The 18,260-nt window shown below is 39.2% G+C and overlaps 1 protein-coding gene across 1 annotated transcript in view; it reads left to right on the top strand.

Annotated features, from left to right (window-relative positions):
* Nucleotides 1–18,260, top strand: part of SCN8A (sodium voltage-gated channel alpha subunit 8) — a 122,153-nt gene that overhangs the window by 19,972 nt on the left and 83,921 nt on the right. The window contains 8 exon segments of the mRNA XM_045554882.1: nt 354–472; nt 2,385–2,474; nt 3,623–3,751; nt 5,570–5,661; nt 14,649–14,870; nt 16,255–16,318; nt 17,916–18,042; nt 18,044–18,058. Coding sequence (XP_045410838.1) covers nt 354–472; nt 2,385–2,474; nt 3,623–3,751; nt 5,570–5,661; nt 14,649–14,870; nt 16,255–16,318; nt 17,916–18,042; nt 18,044–18,058 — 858 coding nt within the window.

Raw genomic sequence — 18,260 nt, 5'->3', positions numbered from 1 at the left:
CATTGTCTGGCTCATAGTAGGTGCTCAGTCAATATTTGAATTCTAAATTAATTAACTGGCATAGGTAGCTTAGGTATAATTCATATGGTTTATTTCTGAAAGAAAGAAGTTATTCTATAAAATTGTTCAGATCATGCCAGCTGTTTGTAATATAATCTGGGGCAGGGCAAGAGGGAGAGAGGTGGGGGAAAGGGAGTTATATTGTGTTAAGGTTTCTTGCCTTAAAAATCAAGTTGGGAAATAAAAATTGTAAGGACCTTTGAGTTTATTTATTTCTTGCCTAGAAAAATGTTGTTTCATGTGGTGATTCATACCCATGCTTTAATAAATTCTCTCTTTTTCTTTCTCCACAGACCTTTGTAGTATTAAACAGAGGGAAAACTCTCTTCAGATTTAGTGCCACGCCTGCCTTGTACATTTTAAGTCCTTTTAACCTGATAAGAAGAATAGCTATTAAAATTTTGATACATTCATATCCTTTTCTACAAACATGGAGTGAGTGTAGCAATTGCATGATACTTGTATATGTTTCCGATATTTGACAACTGAATTGTATATTAAGTTTTTTTACTAATACTGTATTTGACTCTCCCACTAGTCACAGGTTTAAGAGTGAACACCTGCCAAATCCCAAGCTCAGCTTTGACAAATTCTTTTTTCTTAGGATGGCATGGTGGGAGTCTGGAGTTTTGTTGGTATCACTGTGAGGAACAAATTAAGATGATAACCTTTTATTGAAGTCTTGACTTTAAGTGCTCAGACTTTAGTGATCGCATTGCATGATAGACTGTTCAGCTTGTTGATGTATTAAGATCCAATAGTAGAATTTTTTGAAAGCTACTTCTTGAGTTACAAATAGTTGAATGAATGCTTTCGATATCTGTCTTGAATTCTTTTTTATTTATTGAGCAGTGAGTTTAGAAAGTGTCTGAGATAGTTCTCAGATGAAATAGACTCCTTGTTACAGAGGTTTGGTGCAGCTGGTAGGATAGCTTTGAATCTTTTATTCCCCTTAAATAAAAAAATGCCAATTTATTCATGTGGCCTCACTTTCACATCCTATTAACATAGGAGAGCATGTGCCAAATGAAAAATTACGTGATGGGTTTACCAACATTGCATAGTGACTTTAAACTTTCATGGTTGGCATTTAATTTAACAGCACTTAGTCCCATGCTTCAAAGAGTATTGTATCCTCCAAGTGAGTTGAGGAAACCAGCAATGGCAACTTGGTAAATCAGTTTTGTAAGCTTTTACCACATTTTATTAACTCTAAGAAGTTAGCAAACTGGTCCTGAAATCTGTAGTTTACAAGCAACATAGTTCTGAAATCTGAAGATTTACAAGGAAATAAATAATTCACGATGGACTTCTTCCCTTTCTGTTGGATCAGAAGATGAGTGCTTTTTCTCTTCAAGAGTTCCAAAGAGCATGGAGCAAAAATCCAGCTGTAGTGATGTAAAAAAAAATCCAGCTGTAAGAAATATTTTCTCTTTTTAAAACTCCACTAGTAGAATAAAGATGGTAAATGCCATTAACAAGAGAGAATGAGTTAGCAACAAATGAGACATGGCTCCCATGCTTGTTAAAATGACAGAGTTTGAGTAACTGATACTGACCTAAACCAGTTTAATTTTTCTCAATAGACAAGAACAGAAAGGGCTGAGAAAGACCCTGGATCGAACTGAAATGGCAGTATGGTTTGTTATCCGTACACATTCCTGGGCGCTTTAGAATGATCAAATGGGTTTGCCCCATTACGTAATTCTCAGGAGTATGGTGGTGCAGATATCTTTGAAATCCTTACTTAACATGCCACAGCTGGTTTCCCACGTTGGACATATTCAGTGCCCATCGGCTGCATTGGCTGGTGCCTTGCCCCCAAAGACAATTCCACCCTTTAGAAGGACTGGGGAAAAAAGTACATCATTACATGTAGATTTTCAAATAACTCATTATGCAAGATAATTAACTTAACAATAAATGAGGACTAAATAATATAGATTTAATTGATCTTCTTACCTGACAACTTTTGTTACTACATGCAAAGGTATTCCATAGTTGAGATGCAAAGTGGTAACGGGGAAATGTTTTATCCCAAAGGAGAACAGTAACAGCCTTTTTGAAAGAAGGAGGATGGCCATCCTGCCCCATCCCTCTACAGTTCTCTGGCCAGGTGTTGGGCACACATAGTGGCATTCTGTGTTGACGGTGAAAACCACAGATTTCATTATCACCTTGCCTTTGCCTTTTTCTCCTCTTCTGTGCTTTGATTCCTTTCAAGTTATTGATTATAGATCTCTGGATACCCAATGTGAAATGTGTGTGTTTTCTGAGGAAAAAACAGACCAGATTTTATATATTCCCCCTTGACTCTTCTCTACAGTATTTAGCATGATCATTATGTGCACTATTTTGACCAACTGTGTATTCATGACTTTTAGTAACCCTCCCGACTGGTCGAAGAATGTGGAGTAAGTAGCTCATTTATTTATTTCCTTGTTTGTTTTAAACATTTTTAGTCGCTGAATCTTGTTTTGCCACAATTTATCCATCAAGGAAAAAAATATTAGTTACTAGAACTCTTTATTTCACAGAGAGGGCTGAAAAAAAACGTGAAATTTAAGGAATATCTCTAGAACTTAACTCTAGAAACAGAAAGTATGCACTGGAAATTATGACCTTTTACACCCTCTCCTCCCCCTGTGCTAGCTGGTAGCTGTGCCTTGTAGCCCCATCTCCATCTCATATCCTCAGTTCCTAATGGTATGTTTTTTTCCAACTTTAGGTTTCCCTTTCTTTTTGCCTCCTCTGAGGTTAAATAAAAATAGCTCTGGGGCCTCCTACCTGCTTCAAAATGATCATGCACTAGCTGGACGTGGTGGTGCATGCCTATGGTCCCAGCTACTCAGGAGGCTGAGACAGGAGGGTTACTTGAGGCCAAGAATTTGAGACCAGCCTGGGTGACATAGCAATGTCTCTAAAAAAAATAAAAATTACCATGTACTAGATGGCAGTACAGAATTGTTTCCTTAGAATACTATTCAGGGCCGGGCGCGGTGGCTCACGCCTGTAATCCTAGCCCTCTGGGAGGCCGAGGCGGGTGGATCGCTCCAGGTCAGGAGTTCGAGACCAGCCTGAGCGAGACCCCGTCTCTATTAAAAATAGAAATAAATTATCTGGCCAACTAAAAATATATATAGAAAAAATTAGCCGGGCATGGTGGCACATGCCTGTAGTCCCAGCTACTCGGGAGGCTGAGGCAGTAGGATCGCTTAAGCCCAGGAGTTTGAGGTTGCTGTGAGCTAGGCTGACGCCACGGCACTCACTCTAGCCCGGGTAACAAAGTGAGACTCTGTCTCAAAAAAAAAAAAAAAAAAAAAAAAAAAAAAGAATACTATTCAGTACCCAAAACGTCACTCCAAAGTTCTTGGTTTGTACATTTCAGTAAGTTTCATTGAAAGCATTCCTTTTTCATCCTTCCTTCCTGTTGTATTGGCTGTGCCCTTTCTGTTTTGTCTTTGTTAGCTGAAGCCATACTTCAAGCAAATATTATCTTAAAAGGTTCATTTAAAATTTCTATCTGTCAGAAATTACATCAAGCTATCCATTTCTTTGACAGGTACACGTTCACAGGGATTTATACATTTGAATCACTGGTGAAAATCATTGCAAGAGGTTTCTGCATAGATGGCTTTACCTTTTTACGGGATCCATGGAACTGGTTAGATTTCAGCGTCATCATGATGGCGTAAGTTCTCTGCTTACTTTATTGATATTCTGGGTGTGATTTTGTGTGTGGAGTTGTACTCCGGGGTGTATTTGTATGACAGTGTTTGTAAGTGTGAGTTTGTGGACACAGCTGTATGAGGAATTAATGGATAGTCATGTAAGGCCCTTTGGGCTTATGCCTATGATTCTCACTTTGTGAGGGCCTCTTGTGCCCAGGCAATGATAGCATATCCTGTTTATGGAGGAGAAAGTAAACAGGCTTTATAGCCGAGAGAGAAAGTAGGGAGTGATTTCCTATTGAAGCTCCCTTGTGTTTTATTCCGCCTTATAACATTGACCAAGGTTTGCATACCCATCACTAGAGGGCTTCTCTGAAGACTTGGAATTTTTTAGGTATAAACCTTCAGCTAAAAATGAGTTTCCTAGGTATGTTTTATCACATGTAATTTAATGGGGCTGGCCAGGTATTGCAGATTTTAGAGCACATTTTAGAGTCAAAACGTGAGCCAAGGTATCTAAACTGGCGCTTCCTGAAGAGTTACTAACCAGAATTTTGAACTGTTGCTAGAGATCAATGTAATTCCACGTTAGTGTGCTAGCTGCTCTCCGTAATTTGTGTTGTTTTAGCAATGATAATATATCTTTGAGAGACTTAGCTGATGATACAAAAGTTTTAGCAGGCTTTATTATTTTATTTCAAGTTGGGAAAGCACTTGATCATTCTGGAGGTATAATGGGGGTGGTGAATAGGTTTTGTGTGTGTGCATGAGGATGTGTAAGAGAGAGAATGCATTTAAATATGTATAGGTGTGAGTATCAGATAGATTTATTTCAACTGTAAAATGTGAATGAATGATATGCATCAAATATTTGAAACTGGAACTTTGACTTTCTGTTATATAAAGGCAATTTCTTGCTTTCTAGCATTAGGAATACACAGTGGTGTTCATTTAAAATTTTAAGTGTCCTTGCCAGGCACAGAGCTGGCAATAAAATGAGCACTTAGCACAATATTTGCTCTGATCCCATGATCTGAATTTTCCTGAGTTCTGCTGTTTTATACAGGCCAGAACTTCATCTTTAGACATGATTGTAGTCATATGATTGCAAAACTTGGATAAGTCATTTTTGCCATTTAGTCATTTTTGCCATTATCTTCTAGGGAGTTACTTTAATGTAGACTTGTCTACGTGGCTCCTGCTGCCAAAATTGCTCTTCCTTTCCTAAGAAATTGTCCACAAAACTTGGGGACATAAACCTTTGCTACACATCCTGGCCTTTCTTTTTACTAAAAACTGTAAATGGGCTGCTAGTAAAGCCATTCTGATTGAGATCAGCACATTGCTATGCTGATTAAGAGAGTAAATCCCGAGAACCTCCTGGTTGTATCAGTTCTTTCAAATATACTTTTGAATTCTCCTTGTCCAATTAAAAAAAAAAGTGTTCCTTAAATGTTTATATTTTGAAACTTCTTTTTCAAAGAAAAAAATGAAATTATAGCTTGTATACATAAGACCCTTTCTTCCCCCTCATTCTCAAACCCTCGCCCAGTGGTATCATTACAAGTTAACTTTGGTTTGATTCTGCAGGTATATAACAGAGTTTGTAAACCTAGGCAATGTTTCAGCTCTACGCACTTTCAGGGTACTGAGGGCTTTGAAAACTATTTCGGTAATCCCAGGTAAGATGGTCCGGGGTTGGTGTTAGGTGTTGGGTTAGGGCCCTGACGTGACGTATTGTACTTTTTGTTTTGTTGTGGTTTTGTTTTCTTCCTTTGGTGTTTGTGTTTGTGTCTGTGTTTGTCATTTGTGTCTGTGTGTGACCTCCCTTACTACAGATATGTGACAGAGTTTGTGGACCTGGGCAATGTCTCAGCGCTGAGAACATTCAGGGTTCTCCGAGCTTTGAAAACTATCTCTGTAATTCCAGGTGAGAAAATTTGTACATAAGAGTGACTTTGCCGTATCTTCTCTTTTCTCTTCATTCATTTTTGTCCACCGCATTCAAAACCAACGTCAATACAGTTGATATGGCCTTGCATTCTGCATGTTTTTCCTGGGAGACATTCTCTGGAATGGCCCCTTGGTCCTTAGGCAGTTTTCTCTGACAGTGCTTGCCAGGCATGCAGCCCTTATTCCATCCATGCTATTGAAAAAGCACGTGCTTATGAATCACTTGGATCTTACAATATCTGAAAAAATTGTCACAAAGCTAGCTATCTCTTTGTACATAAATCATTTGCTTCCTGATCTCATGGAATTACAGTAATGTTAACATTTGCCTTCATTCCATTGCTTGTGATTTCTAGGCTTCCTATCGCATGGTTTGTTGATCAGACGTTATTCAAAGAATTATACTTTTACTGTATTAATGGAATTATTTAATCACAGAAGAGACCTACCCAGTTAATTAATCCAATGTTATAGACAAATTTAAGTTAGCAAACTGAACTTTAATAATCACTATCATGTTCTACTGCTGTCTGTTTCACTAGAATAAGAACCAGTAGACATCTGTACATATATTCAGGGATCATTCTCAAACATAAATCCCAATGAAAACTTATACAGGTGCTGTTAAAAAAAAAAATCAAAGGTAAGATAAGCTACAACTAAAGATATGGGCAAATAAAAAGTACAGAAACATGAGGGGGAAAAAGAGGAATCAGTGAGTGGGTTGAGATGTAGTTGATTGACAATCTCTTTAAAATTTTTGCCTTTTTCTTTCTGGTCCTGGTTGAGCTAGCCCAGTGGTTCTTAACCTTTTGAAGGTTTTGGATCCTTTGAGAATCAGATGAAAGTTCACAGATTCCCCCTGAAGCCCATCCATGGACCTCAGGTTAAGATTCCTTAATTTAATTTAAATCATTGCAACTGGGTAATACTTATTTTTCTAAAGACCAGTCTTGAAATCTAGAAGGGAAGATATTTTAGTTAGTCTTGTGAGCCTAAGATGTACTGGCAGTAACTTGGCAGAGGTCAAGACTGTTTTGCTCTTTGGACTTTAGCTGTGTTCATGGGTTTTTCTAGAGACCAGGCTTTCCACAGCAGTTCTATAGGAAATAGGGACACACAGAACAGAGCTCTCCTATTCTTGGCATCACATAGTTCTTCCCCTTGTGACTGACTCAGAAATATTTCTTTTCCCGTTTTCAACATCATCTAAATATCAGATAGGGGTTGGGGAGAAGCACAAAGGTAGAATCCTGGAGAGGGCAGACTTGGAATGTGGTTTACCAGGAACCTCAAGGAAGGTAAACCTCAGTTTCTCCATTTACACATTTGGGTCAAGGAGTGTGCCAATAAATTAGTGCCCTGTTAAAGATGAATTCATTTATTTTTAGCAACGGTAGCTGACTCCTTATCAACCAGAGGCTGGATGTCAGTTGAAATATATCCTTCTTGGCAAGAAAAAACTACAACCCTGACTTATCAAGTTTAAATCCATTTAACAGCAAGCCCAGCTCATTTTCCAGGGAACCTCACACTGCCCATTGATGGTGGTCTAATTCTTAGGCAGGCCTTGTCTTATTTTTTAAGGTATCTAGAGTGCCAAAGCTTTAGTTTCATTTTTTCCTTTGGTCTGTGTCCTCCTCTGGCCCCTTTTAAATATGATCCTGTGTTTTCTGCTCACTTCCCCCAGCGTACTCTGCAAGGCATCTGTCTCTTTATGTTCCTGTGATCTCAAAACTTCTCTTCCAGAATTAAATTCGAAAGCTGTATTCTGTTCACTAACTAGGGCAGCAGATGCTATCTCTAGTCTAGCTTGTAGCTTCTGTCTCTGTTAACTTTTGACCACTGCATTTCTGTGCGATAACTCTTGGCTGATGTCCATTATTTATCCTTAATACTCCAAGAATATATATACATTCTCTCTCTCTCTCTCTATATATATATATATATACACACACACACACACACATATATATATATATATATATATATATATATATGTAGTGTCTAACAGTGCCTGGCCCATAGCAGTGCTCCATAAGTGATTGTAGTAGGTAGTAGCAGTTATTATAAAGAAGAAATCTAAGCCCAAAGAAAGGGTTTGTGTCAAGATTTAAACTTCAGCTTCACAGTTTGAAATAGATTCCCAGATTCCTATTTCCAGAAGCACCCCCAATTGAGCTGGCTTTGGGAAGCTAACTGCTATGGAAAATAACCTTAAGGGATAGTAAAGCCAATACTAGATCACTGTCAGCAAGTGGTCTATTTGATTCTTGAATTGAAGTGTGATTTTTGATCCCAATCCTTTTGCTGCTCCCATTCTACCTTTTAGATTTAGTAAGAGAAATCCAGTAAATGACATGACATCTCCTCAGGGAGAGTCTTCTTTCATCCCCTGTGAAATTCTAAACTTTTCTGTCTTGCCTTCTCCCATGGAGGGCTGTTGTCTACTTCTACCTGCCCACTACCTAGGTCTCCTTCGAAGGCAGAAGCACCAGTGTATGAGTCAGTGGATCGGGAGCCATCTCTTGCTTGGAAATCTAAGTCATTTTGACTCCAGGGTTGTAGAGCTGGACCATAGTTCCCCCTTAGGAAAACCATTGTTTTGTGTACCAAGTTTCTTCATGGATCACATTCGTGGAACTGTTGCTGTCTTTGCCTTATCCTGTTCCCAGTTTGGTTATAGATTTTTGCCAAAGCTGCCAACAACAAAATGGAAGTGAGAGCAACCGCAGAACTTACATGGAACCTGCAAGATGTCACAAAGCTCTTCAAGTCCCAATTCCCTTTATGAGAGTTTTTGCTTTCCTAGAGCACTCACCTCACTTCACCTGGGATGACGCTGTCCTCCCTCTTCATATCTTTGGTAGATATTCTGAATGTATCAAGGCCGCCAGGACTCTGGAATATTGGAGGGTAGAGTGCATTAGTGAGCTCCAGCCTTTTGTATAAGAAATACTTTAGTTTAGAGCCTTCTTGTAGCTTAGAAAAGATCAAATCCACATCCGAACACTTTTTATTTGCTAACTCAAGACCTGAATATGTATCATTCATGGTTTGCCTTTTGCTTCAGAGGCATCATCTTGGAGAACAGTGTATGCAAGCTCTGTGCTAAAAGGGTCAGTTATAGAGGAGACCCTTTCTAAATTTTCTTTTGTCTAGAATTTGCCAGGTTCAACTTGACATTGAAATATTCTGTCCAAAAGTTTATATGTCTTAAAACCTTGTTGTCACTTTGTATTTATCTGGGTCCTGGGCACAGAAATGAACTTCTAAGTGACTGACAGAAGCTTCATCATCTTCTGCATATTGTGATCACATGCCACAGGGCTGACATGCCCAAAGAGAGGGTAGGGATCTCAAAGGAGGGTTTTTAATTCTCAAAATTCTGGTTTTTCTTGGAGAGCAGCACTTAATAGGATAAGTAGAACTGGTTTCCAGAGCCTCACTTGTCAGTTCCTTTTCATTTCCATCATCATTTAAGTGGCTTCCCCAAAGCACTACTTTGCTGCTTATTAGCACTTACTTAATATCATTCTGTTCTCTTTAGAGTTGTACTTTCTTGATTGTTTTTCTCTTGGATATTTTATTTATTTGCTTTCATTTCTGTTACTCTCACTCCTAACTGGTGAAATCAGGTAGGAAGCAAGGAAAATGATGAGTCCTTCTCCTTCCCATTCCAGTGTTCAAAAAGAAAGCATTTTCTTTAACGTATATGTTGTGAATGCTGCAGATTGAAGGGAGACACAAAGTATTTTAAGGCTGTATTCAGACTTGTTTCTTTTAAAATATTCTAATTATTAATCTTGCTTTTGTATTTCTCCTTTTTCCACATTGCTTTTTGAGAAAGATAACTAAAGTTTAACAATGGTCCTAAGTGGACAAACACAGGATCCCACTGACCCACTTTGAGAGCAAGTTTAGTTTAGGAGACACTTTGTGATGTGAATCTGGTCTCAAGTAAATAAATATACGGTCCCCAAATCTCTCCCAAATTACTCTTGACCTGAAGAACCTTCAAGAACTGTTAATTTAAGGATTACATTTGCAGTAGAAAAGCTGACAGGGCATTACTTTACCCCCAGGACTTGTCTGGACCCAAGCCTAACTCTGGGAACTAGGGAGTTGTTCTTTCCCCTGGGTTGAGAACTGCTTGTTACTGCTACGGAGGCTTGTACCAATATTAATTTTGTAGGGGAATTAGCTCATGTTGCTTCAAACCACTTAAATTTCTCAACCTGAGCTACAAACTAGAGAATATCAATTAACTTTATTTATAATCTGGCCGTCATAGCAGTAGAAGATTTTGATCCCAATATGCATGACTGATTCCTCTGGATGTAACACATAGGCAGGCTTTGTTCATTTGTACAGGGAATTGCTGGGTATTATGAAAGGTGACAGGGAGGTTCAGAGGTGCCTTTGAACATAGAGTGGAGTAGAATTCTATAGCAGTGGCTTCACCTGCTTCTCAAAATTCCTTAAATATCAACTTCCTCTCTGGTAGCTGACCTTTTTGTACATTGAATCCAGCTGTCTTTTCTTGGTTTGTAGTAAATATATTAACTGCTTCTGCTCAGACACATCCCAATGCTAGTTAATGTTAGTCTTTTCCAAGAGTTCTCACTGTCCAATTAGCCCCCACGTGGCTTCTGTTGCACACTCTGTTGTGTAGGAGTCGTTTGAAGGAGCATTCTGCTCTGTTTTGGATAATCGGTTTTCAGTCAGTATCTTGCTTGTTCCGGCATGTGGTGGTGTGAACCAATAGAAGCAGCAAGACAGCCTCTCTGCACAGCCAGAACAGGGGCGTTCGCCATTCTTGCTTGCATCAAGTCAGGAATTCTACCAGCTACTTCTTGCCTTTGCTGACCTGTGTTGATGATGCCAGGGAGCATTTTGCTGTATTTGCTAGTATGTTGGGCAACCACTGCTGGCAAGACTGTAGAACTTGAGCTTAGGAAATGCGTTGATAGCATCATTTCCATAAATTGGCATTGAAGTCTGTAAATACAGTCCATTGGCAATTATTGACCCTAATGGAAGGAGAAGAGTCTTAGCTGAGACTAGTATATAGTGCAGTGACTATTTACATTTAATATTGCCGTGTAATTGTGTGCCTTCCTTCACCTACAGACATTAAGCCACATCACCTTTTTTTTCCTTTGCCTTGTAACTTTCCTTTAGCAAGCTGAATCAGAGTCTTGGAGAGTAAACTTTTTAGATGGCTGTAGTTAATGTTATTTAGTGGTTATTCTTGCTTAATTAATATTTGTTTCTCTGAGCTTCTGTGAAGTATAAGCAGCTGAATACCATTTACGACTAAGTTTTTATTAATACTTTAAACTTCTTGAAAGGTATTATAAAAGAACTCTCACCAACAAGATGATCTAAGCCTCAGACTTAAAGTAAAACTCTTGAAGAAATTTTTTTTTTCTTTAGCTTTTTGGGCTCATGTTTGCAGATTTCTTCAGCCATGACATCTGGTTTGTGGAGAAGAGAAGAGATGTTAAACCAACTGATTGTGAGCATTCAGGTTCATCCCTAGGAAAGTAATGAGTCCCATGCATAGTTGGTATATTAGATTAGTAGAGTGTCTCTGGTTGCAAATAAAAGAACACAGGAGTAATTCAGGGAACCCAAGGGCTGGAATGCTCTTGGGCTTCTGGAAGCCGGTAAAAACCAGAATACAGAACCAGAAAGCCCCGGGTAGCAGGAAGTACTTTGTCTCCATCTCTCTTCTGTCTATGTGCCTACTTTTTCTCTCTCTGAGCATACTGACTTCCTTTACTTCTCCTACACATCTTAGTACAATGACAGAATATGGCTACTACTTAGCTTCCAAATTTATTTATTACCATTTCCACCATATGAGAAGATTACTCAACTTTCTCTTGTCCTGTTCCACAATTCCTGTAGGATCTAGATTTAGGTCAGATGTCCCCCCTGACATTTGTAACTACTGAGAGAAGGTGACCTTGTACACACATGGCTGCTGGGAGCCCACCTTTGTGGAACAGGGGATTGCTGGAGCTCACAGCCTGGAATTGCCAGTTATATGGGCTTGGAACTGTTTAAGGGGTTCCCAGCCCAGGAAAATCAGATTGTACTCATATTAAAATTATATGCTTTTTAATTAATTAATAATGCAGACCCATTGGTTTGACTATTTTATAGTATTCTTGTTACAAAGACAAATAACAGCTTATGGCTCATTTCTTAATTTGGTTAAATTAGCAATAGAAAAGGGCTTGAATGACTGATCATCCCACATTCAGACAGGTGATTGTGTGAACCATCAGGAGAGATGGCTGTACAAGTTCTTCATAAAGAAAACCAGGAAAAGAAACTCCACAACCATTCTTCAGTGGGCCATTCAAGTATATTTTTAAATCACTCTTTGACTTTGAAAACAATAGGTCTGCATAATTTTAGAAGCCTAGAATTGAATTATTGACCCAATATAGACCCACCTCAACCTAGTCAAAATATGATGAGGACTTTTCTATTCCTCAGCAACTGTGTGGAAGTAAGTCCCATAGCACTCGAACAATTTTTACTTCTTCATGGCTGCCTTTTATTTTATACAACCCATACCTTTTAACCTAGCTAAATAATTATGACATGATTTCTCAGGGCCTTAGGTATAAAGGATAGTTTGAAATTTCAACTGCTTAAACCTAAACAAATATCTCTGCCCTGTTTTTAAAGGCTTTTAGAGAAGATTCTTCAGCTTCTCCTCCATGGCTCACTGCCATGTAGCGCTGTTTACCCACTGTAGACGAGCAAATGAGACCCTGTGAGGTGACCTTAAATTTGGTCTGAAACACGGTGGGTCATCAGTGTGGTTTCTGATCACCTGTCTTGATGTTCTTTCTGCACAGCCCAGTGAGGAGAAAAGGAGTCAGATTAGAAATGTCTTATTTCCTTGAGCCCAGGCAAGCTCTTCTTAATCCCTTGGTGGCCACAGTCCCCACGGAAGGCCCACTCTGTATACAGACCGCTGCACACTTCTGCATCACCACCATCTAAGTCTTGGCTCATTGTTCTTTAATTCCCCTTAGATCTCTTTCAGGATGTCTATGTAAGAAGAGAGACATTTCTCATTCATTTACTCTTCTAATAACAATTTATTAAGTGCCCACTTTGTGCCAGGTCCTGTGCTAGGCACAGCATCTGTTGCTACTATTGGATTCACATAAAAAATTCTACTGGGCTCAACTTTGAAAATTCTAAGTGTTTACTTGTAAAATACAGCAAAAGAAGAGTCATGTCCGCACCACCCATCAGATCAACATCAGATGAGGTTAACCCTGAGCAGTGTCATTGTCTCAGTTATGTCCCTTGGAGGAAAGCAATGTATGTATAACAGTGGTAACTAACAAGTGTTGAGTGCCACCTATATGCCAGGCAGCGTACTAGCTATTTTACATTTATTATCTTATTTGAACCTCACAACAACCTAGTGAGGTTGGTATTGTAGATCCCTTTTTATAGATGAGTAATAATTATTTAGACAATAATTGTTAATATTTGACTCATTTACTGTGTACTAGGTGCTTTGTTAAGTGTTTTATATGAATCCTGCTTAATCAACAGCTCTATAATATTCAACTATAATTATCCCCATTTTAAAGATAAAAAAACTGAGATTCCAAGAGGTTAGTGATATTGCTTAGGTCACACAAGTAAGTGTCATAACTTGGTTAAGATTAGTGACTGTCTGTATAGCTGTACACTTCAAAGCCAGCATTAGGATTCCCTTGAATTTCATTCCAACAGTCTTGCCTTCTGAAGTGGATCAGGGATAAGATCATCCCTCCTGAGGGATGGCTCAGTGCCTGCCTCTTGCTCATCCTGGTGCATTGGCCACCAGGAGTGCTCAGTGCTTTGTTCGCTGTGTCCTGTGGGTAGCCTGATGTCTAGACATGCCATGGAGAGCCACATGTAAACTCGTTTTGACCCAAACAGCGTGAACCTACAACCATATTTTTCCTGTGTCTCCCATCACTGCTCTCTCCCTATGGAATTAAGAAATCTACCTTCAGGTCTAAATTTGAACCAGCATCTTGCATTTAAATCTCAAATTAAAATGCATTATAAGTGTTTTTGTTTTTAATCTAGGACAGAAAAAAGGTCATTGTAGAAAGCAGGGCATATATGTGATACAGAGGTGTATTTGTAAACGGAAAGGCAAACTATAGATACTGGATTGATGATAATTGGCCTTTTCAATTCACTGGCATTTCCAGAGCTCTTGGAAAATATTATTGTACCTTAAAGATATTATTAATTGGCTTTTAAACTTTTCGGTGGTTTTCTTTCCAACCTAGAAGCCTCCTCAATCCCTGATTTTTTTCATTTGTTTCTTCAGCAGATATTACTGAGTACCTGCTGTAGGCTAGGCACTATAGATACAGCTGTGAACAAGACAGGCATAAAAAATTGATTATAACCATAATAAATGCGACAGAGGAAAGTGTAAGGTGCTATTAAGATACTAGTAACAACGGGGAAGGAAGAAGAGTTGCAAAGTCAGGAAAGGCTTTCTGGAGGAATTGATGTTTAGACTGAGACTTAGAGGGTGAGTAGGAGTTAGGCACAGAGGACAAGGTAATGAATGGAAGGGAGCACTCTTGGCATGTGTGAAGGCCCTGAGGCAAGTAAGAGGTTGGCTCGTTTGGGGAACTAAAAAGTAGTGAGAGACAGGAAAGTGTTCCCAGGAAGATATGAGCTACATATTGGTAGGAGGAGCTTTCTTTTGCTTTTTAAGAAATACTGACTTTAAAATGGATAATTCTGGAAAACTGATGATTTTGCTGACTCATTTTTATTCTCTTGGTATAAAGATAAAGCTGCCACATTGCAAGGGTGGTGCTGTGGGAAGTAGTAGAAGCCAATGGCTAAGAGGGGGGGAGGGGGGTGGGCTTCGGGGTGACTCTGACTCTGGGGGTTCTGTCTCCTCAGGCCTGAAGACAATTGTGGGAGCCCTGATTCAGTCTGTGAAGAAGCTGTCAGATGTGATGATCCTGACAGTGTTCTGCCTGAGTGTTTTCGCCCTGATCGGACTGCAGCTGTTCATGGGGAACCTTCGGAACAAGTGTGTCGTGTGGCCCATAAACTTCAATGAGAGCTATCTTGAAAATGGCACCAAAGGCTTTGATTGGGAAGAGTATATCAACAATAAAAGTAGGTGGCCCCTTCTCTGCAAGAGGAGAAGGAAAAGTCTATCCCTAGTTTACATGGTCAGAAGCCACCACTGGTATTAAAAAAGTAGTTGGGGCCAGAAAGGAGTGGCAGTGCTCATGGAAGTAGTTTTGTGGAGTTATTACCTTTCCTCGAGGTAGGATTATATTCAGAATCTCTCAAACATCACCCTTCTCTCTATTTTCTCTCCCTTTAAAACCAAATGAAACTTTATAGTTTCTTTGTATATACCCCTAAACTTTTGATTTGAAGTTCAGGCTTAGAAGCTTGATAAAAATTCTTTTTTCCCTAGCTGAGTTACATGGGACATTTAAACATTTAGTCCAGATTATACCTATGGAACCTAAGTTTTCTTAATACTCCTAAGACCTTAGTGATTGATCTGGTCTAGGGGATCAGGTAATCTCGAAGGCACCATTCTATCCTGTTACAGTTAAGGAGTTTTAATAATTTTATTTGAGGAACCAAAGCCCTTGGGTCTTACGTTAAGGAGAATTTGGTGTAGTGGTCCTTCATAAACTAATGAAAAAAAGTTAGCAATATCACTATTACTTATGAGGAAATAAGGTCAGTTAAGTAGCTATAAGAAAATGTTGCAGAGGAGATTTTAGGGACACATGCACGAAAGGGAAACATGACTTCTAATTTAAAAGAGGACATGGTGGCCAGGCCTGATGGCTCATGCCTGTAATCCTAGCACTTTAGGAGGCTAAGGTGGGAGGATTGCTTGAGGCCAGGAGTTCGAGACCAGCCTGAGCTAGAGCAAGACCCTGTTCCTACAAAAAATAGAAAAAATTACTGGGCATGGTGGTACACACCTGTGGTCCCAGCTATTCAGGAGGCTGAGGCAGGGGGATCGCTTGAGCTGGGAGTTTTAGGTTGCAGTGAGCTATGATGATGCCACTGCACTCTACCCAGGGTAACAGAGCAAGACTCTGTCTCAAAAAAAAAAAAAGGACATGGTGACTAGTGACCAGTGAGGAGTTCTAGAATATCTTTGATAGAGAAGTTACAAGGATAGAAGAATAAAGTTGTATAAAAGGGTGTAAAACTCAGAAAACTTACTTTTAGACCCCTTTGATTTAAATACCAGAACCTGTATATAGATTTGAAGTATGAATGGAAGCCAGGTAACTGTGAGAAGAACACTGCATCAGCGCTTCAGGGTAGCACTTCTAATTTGTAAACATATAGGAAAATCATTAATGGGAAAAAATTCTTATCGGTTTTCACTGCTGTTGGAAAAGATTTATATGAGCTAAAATCAGTAACTGTTTCTGCTGGAGCTAGTTAGGAACAGGGCAGCCTCATTCTCTCATTCACTTAACTCTGCCTATTCATTTCCTGCCTCTTCAAACTTTTTTAGCAAATTTTTACACGGTTGCTGGCATGCTAGAACCCTTACTCTGTGGGAACAGTTCTGATGCTGGGTAAGTAGCTCACCTAATTTTATTCTCCTTCCTTAAAATATGTTCCTATTACTAATTGTATCAAAATGGGCAATATTTTTACTTTGTGCTCATGTAGTAGACCCTACAATTGGGTCTATTGGTTGACATAGATTTTCTTTCTGTTTCATATTTGTCTATCTAAAGTTGACATTTCACCAGTAAGTGAATGTGCCTGTAGTCTCAAGCCAAAATCAAAGGAAGATGTAAAAGGCTAAGGATAGAATCAGTTAACACCAGATAGCTTACTTGCCTCTTGTGGACTCCCTCATTCTATCTTAGCACAATTAATACTACAGAGAGTACAGACACTATCTTGGTGATAATTTAGCATCCAAGGATGACCCAAAATGTGTTAGGCCTGACAGCATGGGGGAGGTAAATTGTAGCAACATAATATTTGAGTCCTGATTCTGCTACTTCTAGCTCTAAGACCTTTGGTAAGACATTTAACTTATCAATTTCTTCATCCATAAAATGGATTTAATAAGCCATGTCTTTGTTCCTCACAGAGTTAGTGTAAGGACCCAATTACACACCATACATGAAAGTGCTTTGTAAACAGGGCTATATAAATATAGGGTGGTAGTATCATTATTCAGAGTATATTGGTCCTTAGGAATTGGTGTTTTAATATCCTGACAACTAGAGGTCCATTTAATTTCTGCATTGAAGTAGATACTAGAGATTACATTGAAAGAAGTATGAGGGGAGTCTAAAAGCAGAAGAAATGATATAACTGAGGTCACTGAAATCCCCGTTGTGACTTAGGTTGTCACAATGAGTGCTAAGAGAGCAAAAACAATTAAGAGGAACCTCTAGCCTTGTGCCATTTGGATAGTAGCTAAGTTGAATTTGATTGAATTGTACATTGATATGAATCTGGGACAGTGGTTCTCATGCTTTGGCATGCATAAGGATCACCTGGCATACCTCTTAAAAATGCAGATTCAAAGCCGGGCACACCTTTAATCAGCTCACACCTTTAATCCCAGCTACTCAGGGGGCTGAGTTGGGAGGATCGCTCTAGACCAGGAGTTTGAGACAGCCTAGTTACAACATAGCAAGACCCCATATCTAAAAATTTAAAAGAAAAAAAAAAATTAGCTGAGTGTAGTGACATATACCTGTAGTCCCAGCTACTCGGTGGACTAAGGTGGGAGGATCACTTGAGCCCAGGAGTTCAAGACTGCAGTGAGCTATGACTGTGCCACAGCACTCCAGACTGGGTGACAGAGCAAGACCCTATCTCTTAAAAAAAAAAAAAAGAAAGAAAGAAAAAGCATATTCACAGATCACATATCCAGAACTTTTAATTCCTAGGTTTCAGGTAGAACATAGGAATCTGCATTTTTAAGGGGCATGCCAGATGATGCTGTCCCCAACAATGGGCTAACTACTTATTCCTTCTCTTTTTCTTTCTTTTTTCCCTTCTTCGATTTGTTGGCCTGGCTTTATAGATGGTTTGTTGTTATCTCTGAGGTCATGGAGTGGGTAGAATTATGTTATTTATTATCTCCAAGGTCATGACTGAGTGGAATTATGTTGAAGAGTCCTGAACTTCCCTTTCTCTCTTCAGACAATGCCCAGAGGGATACCAGTGCATGAAAGCAGGAAGGAACCCCAACTATGGTTACACAAGCTTTGACACTTTCAGCTGGGCCTTCTTGGCATTATTCCGCCTGATGACCCAGGACTATTGGGAAAAACTTGTATCAGTTGGTGAGTAATACTTCTTTTTTCTTTGGTGATAGAGTTTGTATGAGGATATGTGGGGGGCAGGGACTTCCTATGTGAGAGAACTTTAGTGAAGACATTTTATAGGATCTAAGGATGGTATTAATATTTCCCACAGTTACCTGGCTTAAATATTAAGTGAATTCTCCCAGCTCTCCCTGCTTCTTTTCTTTTTGGCTGGAGCAAT

Source organism: Lemur catta, chromosome 6, assembly GCF_020740605.2.
Source record: "Lemur catta isolate mLemCat1 chromosome 6, mLemCat1.pri, whole genome shotgun sequence".
Classification (NCBI taxonomy): Eukaryota; Metazoa; Chordata; class Mammalia; order Primates; family Lemuridae; genus Lemur; species Lemur catta.
Note: the sequence above shows the minus strand (reverse complement) of the source record. Positions and strands in the feature narration are given on the sequence as shown.